Below are 17,097 nucleotides of genomic sequence, written 5' to 3'. Positions count from 1 at the left end.
TATATATATATATATATACTGTGTAGATATATATATATATATATATATGTATATATATATATATATATATATATATATATATATATATATATATATATATATATATATATATATATATATATATATATATATATATACACACACATACATGCAGTATATTCTAATTCTTCACTTAATTCCTTTTAAAATGAAATACAAAACATGGAAGTAATAAGTAGAAATTGACAAAATTTGAATGTTGCCAAGTTTTGAGAAAACACAGTTAAGGGCTTGGCACATTCATCTTTTAATGGCGTACATTGTCCACCAATCCTTTTTTTTTTTCACACACATTGATAACAATTTGAAAAGTGAGATGAAAGTCAAGAGGTTGTTTTTGTAAAAATGGACATTCCTGCAATCTCGGCGACATAAGCCTGGTTTTGTGAAAATATATCACTTAGCATTAATTTTAGAGATGAATGTACATTTTATTAAAAGAAAAAAAATCAATTCATGTGGCAGTTGGAGATATATATATATATATATATATATATATATATATATATATATATATCCACACACACACACATTCCTATTGACATCTTGGTATTTGCGAGTGCCGAATGTCTTAATTGTATTTTTTAAGAGTCTTCCTGCTCTCAACTTTTCGATGCATTATATTTTTAGACTTTGATGGAGGGACATGGCCACAGATGAACTGGTCGCTTTTTGGAGGGCAGGCCACTTTGAGAAGATGTATTAAAAAGGCATGGGGTGTGTGAGGCGGGGTGGGGGGCACACTTTAGTGATGAATGCCTCTCTCCCTATCAGAGGATTTCCCTGCACAAACACATCTGAGCAATGAACTGTGATGAGTAGGAGTGTATCTCTGAGTGCTCCTAACTTAGACTTAGTAATAACAAGAGAACCGAGCTTGAGGATAACCAGGACAAATTATTGCATTAAGTGCTTGTATTAATTTAACATCTTTTTGAATAAAGCGTGTAGAACTCATTTTATGAGCTGTATATGAGAAGTTTTGATCATTTGTGTTTGTCTTTTTTCACCAACATTTATGTGTTTTATTCTAAAACAAAGGATTAGTATTGCGGCAAAGTGACTCTGATTTCTGCGCGGCTTGATGGCTCCTCAAGCAGCCGTTTTTATTTATTTATTTTTTATTTTTAACTACATTCACTTCAGTGGTGAAAAATTAAGGTTTAATTTCCAGGTTTGTAAACAGCAGTTTTGAAGGAGCCTGACAATGCAAAAGCTTTATTATTTGTTGTTTTCCAAGTGTGCATTTTTATCTGTATGGCTTCGTAAAGTGACCTCATGTGCAAGCATTGGCGCTGTATGTTTTTTGACAGGGCAGAAATAGGCCGAAATGCAGTCAGCATGCGAATTAAGCAAAGCGTGTTTGATTTGGCCTCCCCTGCAAGTGTGACCCGATTGCAGTAAATCTTCATGCAGATGTCAAAATAGAGGCATGTTAAGAGGCTGATTGTTTCAGACTAATGGTCACTCAGCCCCTCTGATTGGTGCGCTTGGCTGCACCTCCCCAGGAACCCAGACTGTCATTGGCTCTTTGCGGATTTAGCGATATGAAAATTTGCATTAGGTCCACTTTATTGTTTTCTTGTTGTATGTTAATTCCAGTCTACAGAGCAGTCAGTGACCCATGGCCTGGAAGCTTTTCAGTCGTCAGCCAACTGACAGAGCAGGACTTACACACTCAATGCCCACAAAGATTACAATTACTTACTTATATATATATATATATATATATATATATATATATATATATATATATATATATATATATATATATATATATATATATATATATATATATATATATATATATATAATTGATTGGCCCAAACCACCAAATACTGAATTGTCAAGTGGATTTTATCAAGGCACATTAATAAAATAAAATAATAGCATTAATATGAAGTTGTGTTTATTTAATGCTAAGATGTTCTTATCTGAAATCATTATTCAAGCCGTGTCCTCAAATCCATATTAAAAAGCAAAAGTGAATATAAATTCAATATCTTGACGGAGCACCGTGTTTTTACAATTTGGTTGCATAACATTAAATCGGCAGAACGCTCACAGCCAAACGTTGGCCTTCTTCCACCATGAAAACAACTTGGCCAAGAATATGTCAGCCCTGTAAAGAGAGCCATGTTGCAGATGCTTTTAGCTTATGCTGGCTGTACTCGGTGATAAGCTGGAACACAAAAAAGCTGTCCAAGCTATATTATACTTGTTAATTGATTCATTTTTTCAAATCTATTAATTACATAAAGTAACATCTTGCTAATACGTGAAGGGCATGAAAAGAAAAAGGACAGAGTGTTGGAAGAGAAGGGGTACTGGAAGCATCTTGGGCTGCATTTTTGTTAAGCCTGCGCCTCTGAGAACAGCATGCTTGTAAAGGAGAGCGTCACACACCACATGGCATTTTTGGTGGCTTGCTGTTTCTTTTTTGTATTAGAATCTCTTGTGTTTGGGTTTGTCCATTTACTGCCACCTTGTTTTGGATGAAAGAACAGATATGACAGGAATTCATAGAATGTAGGACCCCATGAGAATGAAGAATCTCATAATAAGGCACTGATATTATAGTTGCAGGTTTTTTTTATTATTATTTTTTTACCTGCACAATTGTGTGTTGTTGAAATTGCAGAGTCGCAAATGCTATCCAGTTATGTTTTAGATTTTAGATTCTAAAATATTTTATGATTTTTTTTAATCTTTTTTTTTTTTTCTTTCTCTGTACATGTGAATGTGCTAATATTAGGCGGAATAGGCTCCAGATAAACCACAATCCTAATGGTGCTAAGAGCCAAGTGCTGTTAATAAAAACGATGATTGATGATACCCTCTTGGGACCGAATCTATTAATTTATGCTCACAGTGGACATAATTTTGGGTAAATAGCTTTTGTCCTGTTTGAGCTACTCTCATAAATCCCCAAGTTCTCAGTGGAGCAGATCCTTGGCTTTCCAAAGATGTCTCATGTGCTTTGGTTGGATACAATTAACTTTGCTGTTTCGCTTAGACAAAATGGACACAACATTTGACACAGATAAATAGGTTGGATCACAGGAGGATTTTTCAAAACTACCACATTATATACATACCCGGTAATTCAAAGGATTCTAAAAGCAGACACATTTTCGGGGCTTACTTAAGAAGACTTTTTTTATTTAAGCAGGGGTCAGATTGTAATCATTTGATCACAATTAATCTGTTAGTCATAGTTAAGGTTCTATTTTTTATTGTGTTTATTTAATTAGTCTCTCATCTTATGCTTTCCAAATGATGTTTAGATCTGTTTTTATGTATCGAGCTTCTTGTGTTGGAAACCTGATCGGCTCCTGTTGTGGGTGGGAGGGCAGAAGGAAAGCGTGAAAAAATAGATATGCAGCTATATCGATATGTATAATAGCATATTCAAGTTGTTTGCTTAATGAGTGGTAAATTTAACTTGGAAAAAAAGCTCAGCCTGCCCTTTTGGTAAACGTAAACTAATATACATTTTTTCGAAGAATTATCTTGTTTATCATAAAAGAGGCTCTGGTTTAGCCTAGAACATAAATGCAAACCACCTTACAAAAATGCATGAAGCCCATTTTTTGTTGGTGTGTATTGTTCTTCCACAATAAACAAAATACATCCGAAACAAAAAACAAACTGCTCGGGGGTTTTCATTTGAAATTTGTATGTGAGATTATATGGAGGTTAATTATTTCAATTACCGGTAAGTACAGTTCTTCATCTCAATTTTTTAACTGTCTTGACAGTGCTTATTTTAAAGGTGTGATAATTAATGGATTCAACAACTCCTCCTCTAATATTCAGATTACTATATAATTATTTTTGATTCATCATTTACAATGACTGAAATGTAAGCGTCATAACAACTTAATTTTCTTATCGTTCTCAAAGCAAAAAGTGTTTTACTGAGTTTTTTCCAAGCTTTTTTGCAGACCTTGAGTCCTTGACACATACATGCCAGTCAGGTGCAGTGGATCTCATGTTGCTGGAAATTAGTCCACTAAATTTATAATGAGCAGAACCTTTCATATCATTGCTTCTAATTTCCTATGGCATTGCATTGAACTGTTGCTTCATAAAAGTACACCACCTTTTTTTGCAGTTATCTTCCTTGGTTTGAGATCTACTACAAGCTGCTGAACACCCTTGCAGACTACCTAACAAGACAACAGGTAATCGTCTCGTTTGCACATTTACAGACTCACTATTATCGGAACATGTACATGAAGTGATTGACAAGTGCAAACAAGAAAAACAAAAGAGGCGGTAATCAAAGCACAGCCCCCTTGAATGAATATTAAAAAAAAAAAAATCAAAATGCACAATGCCTCCTCTGCACATCTTGGGCTCAGCTTTGCTGCTGGTGTGTTGACATTTCACAGACCAAATACTGATTTAAAAATTGAAGCTCTTCCTGGTGATTTGCTGCAAAACAAATCCTGAACACACGCGTGCTCACACAAATGCTTACCACTCCAAAAGTCTTTTCCCCTGACTATTCACTGCGATATAGCAGTAACAGGAAGGGAAATGTAAAATATGCAACAAACAGGGGAGATGTGCAACATGTAGCGCAGTGAGGGCTGAGGTGAAAGAAGAGGGAGGGAAAGACGTTTCACGCTGTGGGACCGCTTTCACTTGTCATGTAGTTGGTGCTTCTTCCCCATCCCTCAGAGAGAGTCTTGTTAAAAGAGAACAATCAGGAATGCGCGCGCCTTACATAAGCATTTAAAATAAACCGTCTGATTGAAAGTGACTCAGCCGCATAATGTAATAAATAGAGAGCGAGGCAGGCCAGGGAGGCCAGTTTTGTGTGCAAGCAAAAGAGAAGTTGCTCGAAATCCTGGATGCCTTATCTGTTAGTGTGCATGATTTGGTTTCTATTTACCCCGCTGTCCGTTCCAGGCGAGAGGGAGATGTTGACAGACAAGGGAAGACAGAAGAGCGATGAGGGTTTAAGGCGAGGGCTAAATGAACTGTTTCCTCAGGCCGTGTTGCTGACCATGCGTGTGAGCATTTAGCTTCTCATGACAGGAGGCTGTTCGATTGCGCACACCCGGACAACCCCTTCACCCCCCCACCGTATATTGCCGCTCCATCCTCCTTTGCGCGGTCACATACAGTGCATACATTTACACGTATCCCTCAAAGAAGCAGCGGCTCCTAGCCAAAACCTAAACAAAGTTTCAGACAGAAAAACATATCAAAGAACAATGGCAGTGTTCACAATCACGAGTTTAACAGCACGTGGCAAAGTGTTGTCTCCTTCTGATCTCCAGCAAGAGGCCCAGCAGCGTAAATAGCAGTCTTGTCATGGAGCTCATAAATGCTGCTAGAATCATTTCTGAGCCTGTTCTGTGGTTAAGTCAGCTCTCTGAAGGTTTCTTAAAGCCCTTGTCTTTGGAGTTTGGGACTGGCGGGGGGAGCTGCTTGCTTAATTACTGACAGCCCTCTCTTGCCTGTAAATCACCATTGCTGGAAAATGACTGCCACTTTTAACCTCACCGTCTTTTATTAAGCGTACACTGTTGGGACAAAAATATCGTTACATGTAGTGTAATGAAAATAGTGGACAGTTTAGTTTGTGTTTCCTTTTACAGCTTGAACCAAAAAGGAATGTTTTTTATTAACATTATATTTAGTGTTCGTCTGTGATTGTTTTTTTTTTTTTTTTTTTTGCCATGAAGTGGCATCGGCTTAAAAAACCCATAACGGTCAGACCCTAATCATAATTTTAAGACATTATTTACGAATGTATGTCTTCATTATGATCTCCATATTCCTGTTTCTGTTTACTTTTTTTAATTCACAGAATAATGACTTGAATGACATGCTGAACTCTCTGTACGATCTTCCTGTGCCAAAGCCCTTTACGCCAGTCAACTTGAGTGTGGTAAGAAAAAGTAGATCTCACTTGCTCTTTCTACACTCGGATGCAATTACACAAGAGAAACAGTAACAATAAAATCAACTAAAATCATATTACTCAAGAATGCGGAGGGGGGGGGGGGGGGGGGGGGGGCTCTACATTGGGTACATTTTGGGTAATAATAAAGAAGTCGCATTCTTGTGTATTACGATTTTAGTTGATTTTATTCAAAGTAATAAACCCAACTCTTATTTGTCAACATTCATAGCTTGTGCTTGTCAACATTCATAGCTTGTACTTGAATGCCACAATTATGTAGTTAGTAACTCTTTTCAACACATCCTGCAAACCACCTATCCACTTGTGCAAAATCTTGATTTGAAAAATTACCAGTAACTAATTGTCAAATTGCCTACTTTTAAAGTGACAAATTAACTGAATTTGATTCATTGCCCAGCCTTAATTCAAGGCAAGCTTGCAGTTAGTTACAGTAAATTTCACTATAATCTTTTTTTTTCCCTAATTTTCATCATCTCTAATTTGCACTGGACATACTGGGTGTCACAATTCACACTTTTTTCCCCCCTGCATTCAGCCCAAGGCAATATTTTGTCTATTGGAAACAGGCCTGTTTTAAATGTGGATAAGTATCAAATATGAATGTATTATTTTATTTATTATTATTATTATTACTGCTGTTATATATCTGCATTTTGGTGTTCATGAAACATGGTAACGCCTCTTGCCATTCGAAAATTACTGAGAGCCTGCAAAAGAAAAAGTAAATATGATAGAACTGGAACTGTGCACTTGGATGTTAAGTGTGAATAAACTATATGGAGTAAAGGAGCTGACTGGCAACTTTAGTCATGTGTTGCATCAATGATGGGAGGATAACGGTTGGCTGATATCTTATGAGTAAGAGTTCCAAAGACAGAGGACGAAATACATCATAAGAAAAAAAGTAGAGGACCCTGAGAACTAAATAGGAATTGTCTGTAAACTATGAAGACGGAAGGAACGATAGAGCAGGCGAAAAGAGCTTGAGGAGATTAAGATGTCCTAGATTGCAGCAGAAAGTCACAGAAGGCCCTGGACTGACACACTGTTTGGAAACAACAAGTACCACTAACAGGTTTTGGTAAGATAAGCATGAGCTGTTTAAAAATGGACGGGTCCTTTCACAACTGCTCATGTCTCCTGCTTATCAAAAAGTGGAATGGTTTAACGAGCCAAGCCCTTCAAAGTCAAAGAATGTTTGCGTACACTCCTTGACAAAAACTCCCCAACTGCGTTTCCACCTCATACATAAAACACGCTTTTTTTAAACAGGTGGCATTAACCTGGCACCCTGGTCTTCAGTGAGCATTTTGTGCGCCATAATCTCTGTTTGCTTTTCTTATCACCCACTCTGTAATAGCTTCAAACACTTTTATTCTTCATAGGTTTTATTGTTTTTGACCGTTCCTCCTTTTTTTGAGCCAATTAAATGAGCAACTTCAGGTCCCTGCAAAGATGTCAATCCAATTATAAAGATACATTTACAACATATAGACACAAACATGACACAATCCACACACAGGTTGAGGAATTCAGTTAAAATTAGGGGTGAACCAAATTTTTGACTGCTGAGAGGTTTTGGACGAAAACTTCAAAAAACACATTTCAGTATTTGTCTGAAAGGCAATTAAAAACAATACATTTTGAAATGGATGTTGTCATGATGTAAAAACCAGCAAGCGTCTGTTTGAATTTCACATGAGCTTGCAGGACCACCGCAAAGCTTTTTAGGGAGCACTGTTGAAATTTCACTTCTTTTCTGCGACTATGCGCGAGCCAAAAAAGACCTACCACTAAAAACGAACATCACGTCATAAGCCAATGGTATATTGAAGACCACTTCAAAATAAACACACCAAATAAAACAATAATGTGTAATACGCGTGGAAATATTTTAATTTGAAGTTAGCCTTGGTCTTTGCGCTTTCATTGCTGTCACATCACAGAGCTTTCAACATCAACTGGCATGGCTATTAAGAAAAATCATATTCAATGGCTTATTAAGCATGTTAAGAAACTGCTAATAAATTATACTGTCATTGATTGATACAGCACAAGTGTCTAGTGTGTGGAGTGCACATGGTGCATTCAAGCACAGTCAGATATTTCAAACTGACAGAAAACAAGTCCGTCATTGCTTCAAGTATTAATAACTGCGACTTTCTAATTGATGTGTGCTTCCTATCAATTTATAAAAGATGACATATAAAAAAGAATGATGGGGTGAAATTACTTTGATATTTTTTACAACTATGCAATTTTTCAGTTACCTAATCAAATATTGTAAATTCTGTCTTATAATTTAGTGCTTGGTATTTGAATGAATCAAACCAAAGAATGACCCTGCCTTTGCTATACATAATTATTAGAATGTTTACCTTAACATTAAAATGAGTCCTCTTCAAATACTTAAAGATACTTAAACTTCTTTATGAATTCGTTTGCCTTTTAGTAAGCTAAAAAAAAACGGTGTGAATCTCAGTGTGTCATTGAGAAAAACACCTTCAGAAACATAGGTGAAAGCTTCGTCTTTTGTTTTCTAGAGAAGCCACTTGTTTGATAATTAATTGATGAAGCGAGTAATTCCCTGAAAGTGTTTTTTTTTTTTGTTTTTTGTTTTTTTATAATGCCAGCCAAGAATAGGAACCCATGTCCCCTTTCATGTGTGAACCCTGTTTTGCTCTTTTCTCTCTCTCTCTCTCTCATTGTGCAAGAATGAGCAGTTGTATATTGCCACTGGGCAAGTACTGAGAGATCAGCGAAGCAAGGAACCGGTGAGTGAATGGCAGAAAGGGAAAAGGAGGAGGAGGAGGAAAGGAGGCTGCTGTGAAATGTGAAACCGCGGCTGTACTAACCACATGGGAGCCACTGCTTTCCAATCTGGCCAAATAAGCTGCACTATCTTTTTAAACATAACAAAAACAAACTATCCTGGGCTTTGGTGTGTGCTGCTTCTTCTCTGGAAAACAATCAAACTTTTATAAATGATTAATGCCTTTCCACATTGCCATACTCTCACCATGAATATCAAGGTTTTTTTTTACATTTTATGTTTAAAGGCAATTGTGCTAAAAAAATCTCCTTGATGCCTTTCCAGTTAACCCACTTTCAATGTTTTTGTATAAACATAACTTAGAAAGAAGAAGAAGAAAGCAGACAAGCAAGCAAGCAGCCCTTGAAAGCCTGGATTGAATTACGGAGCCTGGCTTTCTATTTCCACAATGCTATAGATTTGTAGACCAATGGGAAAACATAATCTAGCACACTGAACACATGAACTGAAAGCATGGATGAATAATACAACGTTTATTCGCCATAAATCTTGTTCGTAGTGCAGTTAGGTGGAGGTATTTTTTTCTCTTCAAACGTATTACTTGGTTTGGCTTTATCTTTTTTATGAAACGTAAATAACACGTGTCAAGAATAGGATAAATGATGAGATATAGGCTCAAAATAAGCGCTTTCACATGCTTTGTAAATTTTAGACCTTGCACCTCATGTAAACACATGGACTCGCTAAACTGAAAATCAAGTGCCAGGATTTGTTCGACTTCATTTGTGACGGTACAGAACAATTGCCACGCTGCACATGGTTCATGGATTGCTCAGTAGAAAAAATTGTGTACGTTCTCATGAAGCCTGCACGTTCATTTAACATTGCACATTCACTGTCTTGAACGAGAAGCAAAAGCAGGAAGAGTCGTCATGTCCAGCGCCACAACAGCAAAACATATCATCACCATATCAAGGCCAACTTCAAAATGACCACACCAAATTATACATGGGCCTCAAGGCTTGTTAGGCTTTTATTTTGAAGTTTTTCTTGGAGCGCTGGTTGACATCCAATTCAAGTCCAAATCTTCAGTAACTGCTGACTTCCGCACAAGTTGTATGGCACACTCAAATGCACTCGGACATTTCAAACTCATAAAGGGAAAAAGGCCAAGATGAATTAAACATTTACAACTGTAATAATAATAATAATAATAATAATAATACTGGGTGACAGCCTGGTGAGCACGACCGCCTAACATGGTCATAAGGTCATGAGTTTGACATCATGGGCAGCACGTTTTCCATGTGCCTGCGTTGGTTTTCTTTGGGTTACCGAAGATATGCATGCTAGGTATATTGGAAACTTCACATTGAAGTTAGGTGTGTGTCTGAGTGTGAATGGGCACTCGTCTCAATGTGCCCTGTGATTGGCTGCTAACCTGTACAGGCTGTACCCCACCTGCAGTTCAAAGACAGCTGGGATAGGCAACAGAAAGCCTGCAATCAAGACAAGGACACGTGATTGAGAAAAATGATGGATGGATAATGACACAATGTTTTTTTTAATAAAAAAATGTTGCTTCAGATCCCTGGGATTAATCTTCCCCTACAAAATCTGTAACTTCTCCCTCAAATTAAATCAATGACCCACAAAATGTCTGCAACGCTGGATAAGTCTTCAGTGACCTCTTAATCTCGCAATAAATAAATCATCGATATACTTTTATGAGCAAATTTGAAATGAACATTCGTTATCGATAGCAGTGGCATTTATTTGCTGTGTTTTTTTTTCGCCTAGAAGCTCTTGGAAAATATGCATAGACAAAATCTTATTTAGCCATTAATCATAGACAGGTTACATTTTTAAATAATATACTGATATATTGTTGCAAAGGATAAATGAAATAATATGAATGAACCTCGTATTTCTTTTAAATTTCAGCATATGTCTTGCTTATTTGTCTTTTGCAACAACAATGACCCCCTCTCCACCTCCCCCAAGAAATATAGCCATTTAAATGGTAACAACATTGTTTCCTCAGTTTTCATCCATAATACAGAAACGCTGGGTAGAGGAATAGTTTACTCTGTTTACCCTGGCATTTTCTTGAGTAATTATGCAGATTTGCACATTGTGTTATTGTGTTGCGATTTACTATTTATTATCACATTAGTATCCTTTTTACTGAAGGTAGTGAAAAATAGAACATTTAAATACAGTACATGTAAGTATGTAAATACAGTCCCCGGATGAAAATTATTTCGATCATGTCTGGAGTTCGCCCAGCATTGTTTTAAATCCTCCAAATGCAGTATGATGCTGAAATCACTTTACTAACATTGAGCTGATTTCCCCATCTTAAGTTGGGTTTTCTGGGTGTTTCTCTGCACTTCTATTGTTAATTCTTCGATGCTTTCAATCAGAGAATTTTTTTCTTCACATTCTTTAGGGCATAGGTGTGAAACTCCAGTTCTCGAGGGCCAGCAGCCTGCATGTTTTCTGGTTTTCTCTCTCCAGCACACATGATTCACAAGATTTCAAGCTTCTGTAGAGCTTGCTAAGAAGCTAGAACATCATAGAACATTATTGTAGAGGATTTTTTTGAACTTCAAACATGATAGTCGATGATAATCGTTTACTGTTATTAAAATATAATAGCTCAAGTCCCACGGGCCGCTCTGTCACGAGTTTAGAGGACAAGTTGGCAACAGATGGTTGAGCGAGGTAGAGTGCGCGCTGGAGTTGGTGCTTTGCCTACCCGTCTCCAGACAAAACCCCTCTCCGGCCTCTTTGATCGGAACACTGAAAGTGCCCTGCTCTCCCAAAGTGAGACAGGCAGCTCTGTGATCCTCTAAACAACCTGTGTTTGTGTGCGTGCGCACACTGGCACACACAAGTGTTGCTACTCCACAAGCCTTTCTAATGCTTAAATAAAGACTCGGTTTCCCACCAGAGACCTCACCCCAGTCTGCGTCTACGGGGAGATGAGTTTCTATTGAGCTTTCTCTGTTCTGTAAGCCCGATAAAAGCAGCGCCACAGTTCAGACACCAGCTCAGCAATTCATATAGGCAGAGCTGAAGATGAGCCATAAATCATAGAACAAAGTCAACCCCCCTTCCCTCATTTTCTTCTGTGTAAGTGGTGTGCTTCACTTGTGACCTTCTCTCTTCTTTCTCCTGCATGTTTGTGTTTTCCGCAGCACTCCTACTTCATCGCCCCGGATATCAATGGACTGCCAACTATCCCGGAGAGTGTAAGTATTTGTGGAAAACCAGACAGAGAGAGATAAAGTGAGCCCTCTCTTCTGGAAACATCTCTGCCTCTAATCGTATTTAACCAGATACACTTGTCATCTTTTGAAATTATTGCATCATCCTCTTGTTTCAGTTTTGTCTCCTGGTGCTGATACATTTTCATGTTGAAGTTCAGTGACTGCCATGGGTATTAGATACTTCAGATTTAACTCGCCTTTCTCCCTGTTGATTTTCGTGTTGAAAGTGGAGCTCAGTCATGCATCTGTGCATACAAATCTTAACCTCTTTACTTCCGTATTTTCAATGTTAAGCTTTAATACCAAAGTAGTGGGTGCGAGGTGGTAACCCAGGTACAGTATGTCTCCGCAGTATGAGCACACGCTGTAACCGTCTAAAACCTTGACATTTTTCTGTAACGTGTTGTCACGAGGACACTTTGTTATGTACCTGCATAAAATATATCCCTCCCTCTCTGCCCCCTTGTAGAGAAACCTGACTGAATACTTTGTGGCTGTTGATGTCAACAACATGCTGCAATTGTACGGCAGCATGCTTCACGAGCGGCGCATCATCATTACCTCAAGCAAGCTGAGCACTGTGAGTCCATTGGCTGGGATCAGCCACAGGAAAACAGCTTTTAATAACATTGGGACAAATGGTGTCAGATACTCATTATACGACGCAATCAGTTGGGCGAGGCTTCACTTGAACTCGTATTGCGGCTTGACTCAATTTTAAGATGGCATGAAATTCATCCTCAGGGAGCATCGTCATACAGAAAGTAAACTCAGTTTAGGCGTGGGGTTGAAACTTGCTTGCGTGTTGTTTTGGGCACTTGAGATTTCACTCTCCAAGAAAATATATGTATGCAATTACGGAGGCGACTTTCAAGTATTTTCATTATTCTTATATCCAACAGAATATTCTACTCGAATAACCGAAGTATTCAGATAGTACTAAAAAATATATATTTTTTGCTTGGTAAAAAGTCATTTTCTTTTTTTAAATTTTAATTTGCTTAACAGCCCACTATGGTACTGTCTTACTTGGAGACAAATTTTGAGTTAGTATTTAACATCAGGTATGCTTTTTCTGGAATGGAATTTTAAAAAAGGAGCACCAATTATTGTAATGCTTTCACTTGTAGACAAGGAGAATCACAATGCAACAGTCAAAAACAAAATGAGATCATTCGTGACAAGCTGCTTTAACCACAATTCACACTAGCTACCTTCAGCTCCAAATGCTACCTTCAATATAGTTTATACAGTTAAAAAAAAGGATCTATTATTAGGAGCTTGCCGATTTTAATCGTCATCTCACTGATTCGAATTGAATTCAATTGTTCCACTCGAAAAGAATTGTATCATACCTCATATATAGAATATTGTATTGAATCGTCTGGTATTGGAGACATGCACCTATTTCATTTGCTTTTATTCACTACCGTGCTAGTTTTCGATGTCTAAAAAAATGTTACAAAAACAGTGGTTTGTGTCACTTTTCAACTTTTTTCTGTTAGCTGCATGTATTTTGCACTGCACGAGAGTACAGCGTTACCAATAGGTCACAGAACAAATTGAACTCATAATTCGAGGTACAACCACATTCATTAATTTACATTCCACGAGGCTCAATGTCTGCCCTCATATAAAATTCACATTATCCAGAATGTGTGTTTGATTGAATATGAAGCGCTTCATCAATATTCCAGCAGGATATCAAAACCTTAAAAAGTAGGAAGGGACTATTTCTCTGACATGCAACGCTGCATGTGCGGGGAGTTGAACACCACCCTGCAGTGAAACATCTACAAAGTAGCGAGCTCTGCTAGTCACTCCAAAGCTGGATTATGTCGGAATGTTTTGTAACTCCAAAATATTATTGGAGCAAAAGCCTTAAATTATCACTTATTGCATGTCTTAACTGACATAATTTAAAGCTACTTCTGTCTGTGTCTATGAGGGAGAGAATCCTTCTAATTCCCCCCCCCCCATTTCTTCCTTCCTCTCTTCTTCATTCCACACTCTGAGCCTTATCTTTGTGTTTGCTGAGGCAGAGCCAAATGTTTATGACAGATGAGATGGAAGAGGGAAGTGATGTCATCCCAGTCCTCTCTGTATCTCTAATGTAGCTGATCCTGCCCGGGTATCAACAGTGAACAGCCGGAGGGCCCCGAGCTGTTGATGGGTGCTGGCAGCACCCAAGGTCTCCCATAGGAGCCGCAGAAAGTCAGCCGGCCCTCCTAGGCGCTCACCTGTCTCCCATCAGCCTCTCACAACAGCAGTATCTCACACCACAGTTACACAATGTACGTCGTCAGACTCGAGAGTGAAAGTTTTTTCTTTTCTCTCTCTCTCTCTCAGGCGGAATAAGGGGGCGGATGCAATTTGCTTCAATGTGATTTAGACCGTTCCGCCACCCTAAGACAAATGTTCGTCTTGTTTTTCCTAATAAAATATGCCAGCAGGATATTTTAAGAGATTATTCATCAGACCTTTGCCTCCGTCAGTCTTTCATCCTCTGCAATCCATCATCCGTCGATCCATCTATCTTCCTCTGGGAGAGCTGTTTTGGTTTGGTAGCAGTATATGTCAGGCACTGTAGTACAAAGGTATTTTCGCATCCCCACTGGGATTACTTGCAGGCCCTCGAATTATTGCTACTCCTGTGATGCATTATTTTTTTCATTGTTGGGAAGACTGACCTCTGAGTTCAGGAGGAAAAGCTTGCCACAATAATGCATACTTAACTGTAAAGAACCCAGCTCATTATCCAGCCCATTGTGTGGTGATGAAATACTTGAGCAGGTGAAAAATATATAATTGATGTCAGTTTGTCATAATGTTTGAAAATGTGACTGTTGGCAGTTAGTAGATGGACAGTAATATTTTCAAAGCTTATTCTTTACTGTTAGTGGCGGGGTACTTGTGTCAATGCTGAGACGAGCACTCACACATATGCTGTTGGCTGTGAAAAAATATATTTTCTTATTCTTCAACAAGCTTTTTATTGTGCCTAATAGCAGCACCATTGCCCATCATTTCAAGCTCAAAGAATTGTGTTGCTCATTAGGGATAGGTGAGCTGTTGTTTTTTCACAGTGCAAATATATATAGAATCTGAAGTCATGTATTTTTTTTTCTCCAGATTTATCAGCACATAATAATGAAAAAAATACATGGTTTTCTGTCACTGGCTCAAAGTATAATCGAAATAGTCCAACTCTATCTGATCTGGGCAGCAGTTCAATGTCCGATGAGTTCACAAATGTTTCCTTAGACAGTGGTTTTGAAATTAGGGTACATCAAGTCAAGTTCGTTTGTATAGCCCTGAATCCCTGAACAGTCTCAAAGACCTTTACTTGTGAAAAAGAAATCACATACAGGATCATACAGAGCATTACAAACACATAACAGCATTCCCTTGAACATAGCTCTCAGGAGAGAAGAGGAAAAAAAAAACATTTAGGGAAAATAAGAAACCTTGAAAAAGGCCCACAGGTGAATGGTACCCCCTTCCAGGCTCAACAGGTTGCACTCGATGCCAAATGCCAAAAATAACACACTGTGCCATGTAAAGCAGTAAGTGTTGTGTGTAAAGATGCCATATGATTCCAGGAGATGTCATCGAGTATGATCCTCCTCACACTCTGTCCCAGTGGGTCCTTTCCGACAAAAGTGCCGTAGCGGAGGTATCCCATCTCAAAACCCGCATCGGTCGATCGGAACAAGTCCACATGCTAGCGTTCAATTCATCTCACCATCTAGCTTCCTTTCCAAAGGGGCAGGAAGGAAAAAAAGAAAGCTGCAGTCAAATAGAGCCATTTATTAAACGCTTGAGTGTATGAATATGTTTTTAGTCAGGATTTCTGCAGCGCAAACGTCCATAGGTAGGACATTCCCGAGCACTGGCTCGCAAAAGAAAAAAGCTCGGGATCTAGCAGCCTTTTTTTTTTAGCCCACGGGGTCACAAACCAGCGTTTTGTGACCAAAGTTGTCCGGACGGAACATACGGTGACACTAAGTGGACGAGATAGATTAAGGCACTTCAGGGGCTGTGAGATTTTACTAGGGTTTTTGTGCTGGTCGACGCCCTGTTTTCCACGTCATTGGTCCAGCAAACCATCACATGGGCTGATAATATGACCATTCTGAACGGGGCCAGACCAGATTTGGACACTTGCTAAACAAAAGTCAGCCTAAAAATCGTATTTGAGGAAGCATCCGATTTGAATCAGGATTGAACTGAAAGCAGCAGTCATCCTATTGGAATGATTTGGACAGGAAAATAGCAGTTCCCTTGGATCAGTATGCCAAAATCATCTCAGGAGTTAGAAAAGAAAGAGCCATCATTTAAAAAAAGACACTTGAATCAGAATTTCCTTTCAACTTTGGACGAGTTAGGTATGGAAGAAATCGCACAGAACCCCAACCCATCAAACAACTTTGAGATGGAACTCCAACAGGGATGGCGAGCGAGCCATTAGGGCCTTGTTTGATGTTCAGTTTCACAAAATATCCTTTTGGTTGAATGAACAAATCCCACAGACACACACCAATATCTTCAGTAGTTTTCGCAGGAGTGCAATTTCTTTTAGTCGCCACGCGTGGAGCATCTATCATTTCTTTGGTTTTCATTTCGCGTAGGTGCAGTGACCATACGGCGGCCCGGTAGTTTGTCTTGCTAGCGAAGGCCAATCCAGGTGGACCAGCACAGCAGCGAGAAACGGTGTAGATGGTGGACACACACACGCTACAAATGTAGCGCATTTATTCTTTCTGCTCCGGGTGATGCCTGTGTTAAAGCCTCCGGTGAAGCCAGCTTGTCAGTCTGTCGGTACATGGCCGGCGCGGCGCGCAAGCGGCCAACAGCAAAGGAATAAATCATCATTGTACAACAATGCATCAGTTGACTTTTTGCCGTTTGGCGACCAGAGGTGAACGCTCTTTGAAAAGGTTGGTCGGCAGTGGCGCGAGGGGCGGGAGCCAGCCGAGCGTGCAGCCTTGTCATAGTGCCGTATAATGGGGCTGCATCAGCCCTTCCTCTAACTAGTCAGCCGGGAGGACCCCCGCCCCCCCTCC

General features: G+C 38.9%; 1 protein-coding gene across 2 annotated transcripts in view; it reads left to right on the top strand.

Moving 5' to 3' along the window:
- The window catches only part of dennd1b (DENN/MADD domain containing 1B), a 127,984-nt gene that overhangs the window by 51,456 nt on the left and 59,431 nt on the right, over positions 1-17,097 (top strand). The window contains exons 6-10 of one of the 2 annotated variants that reach the window (XM_088426281.1): positions 4,157-4,226; positions 5,867-5,947; positions 8,698-8,757; positions 11,960-12,013; positions 12,501-12,611. In XM_088426281.1, coding sequence (XP_088282407.1) covers positions 4,157-4,226; positions 5,867-5,947; positions 8,698-8,757; positions 11,960-12,013; positions 12,501-12,611 — 376 coding nt within the window. The remainder of the gene's footprint in view (positions 1-4,156; positions 4,227-5,866; positions 5,948-8,697; positions 8,758-11,959; positions 12,014-12,500; positions 12,612-17,097) is intronic. The other variant, XM_088426282.1, reaches the window with a different exon arrangement.

The sequence above is a fragment of the Hippichthys cyanospilos genome, chromosome 10, assembly GCF_059441005.1.
Source record: "Hippichthys cyanospilos isolate Australia breed blue-spotted pipefish chromosome 10, RoL_Hcya_1.0, whole genome shotgun sequence".
Taxonomy (NCBI): domain Eukaryota; kingdom Metazoa; phylum Chordata; class Actinopteri; order Syngnathiformes; family Syngnathidae; genus Hippichthys; species Hippichthys cyanospilos.
Note: the sequence above shows the minus strand (reverse complement) of the source record. Positions and strands in the feature narration are given on the sequence as shown.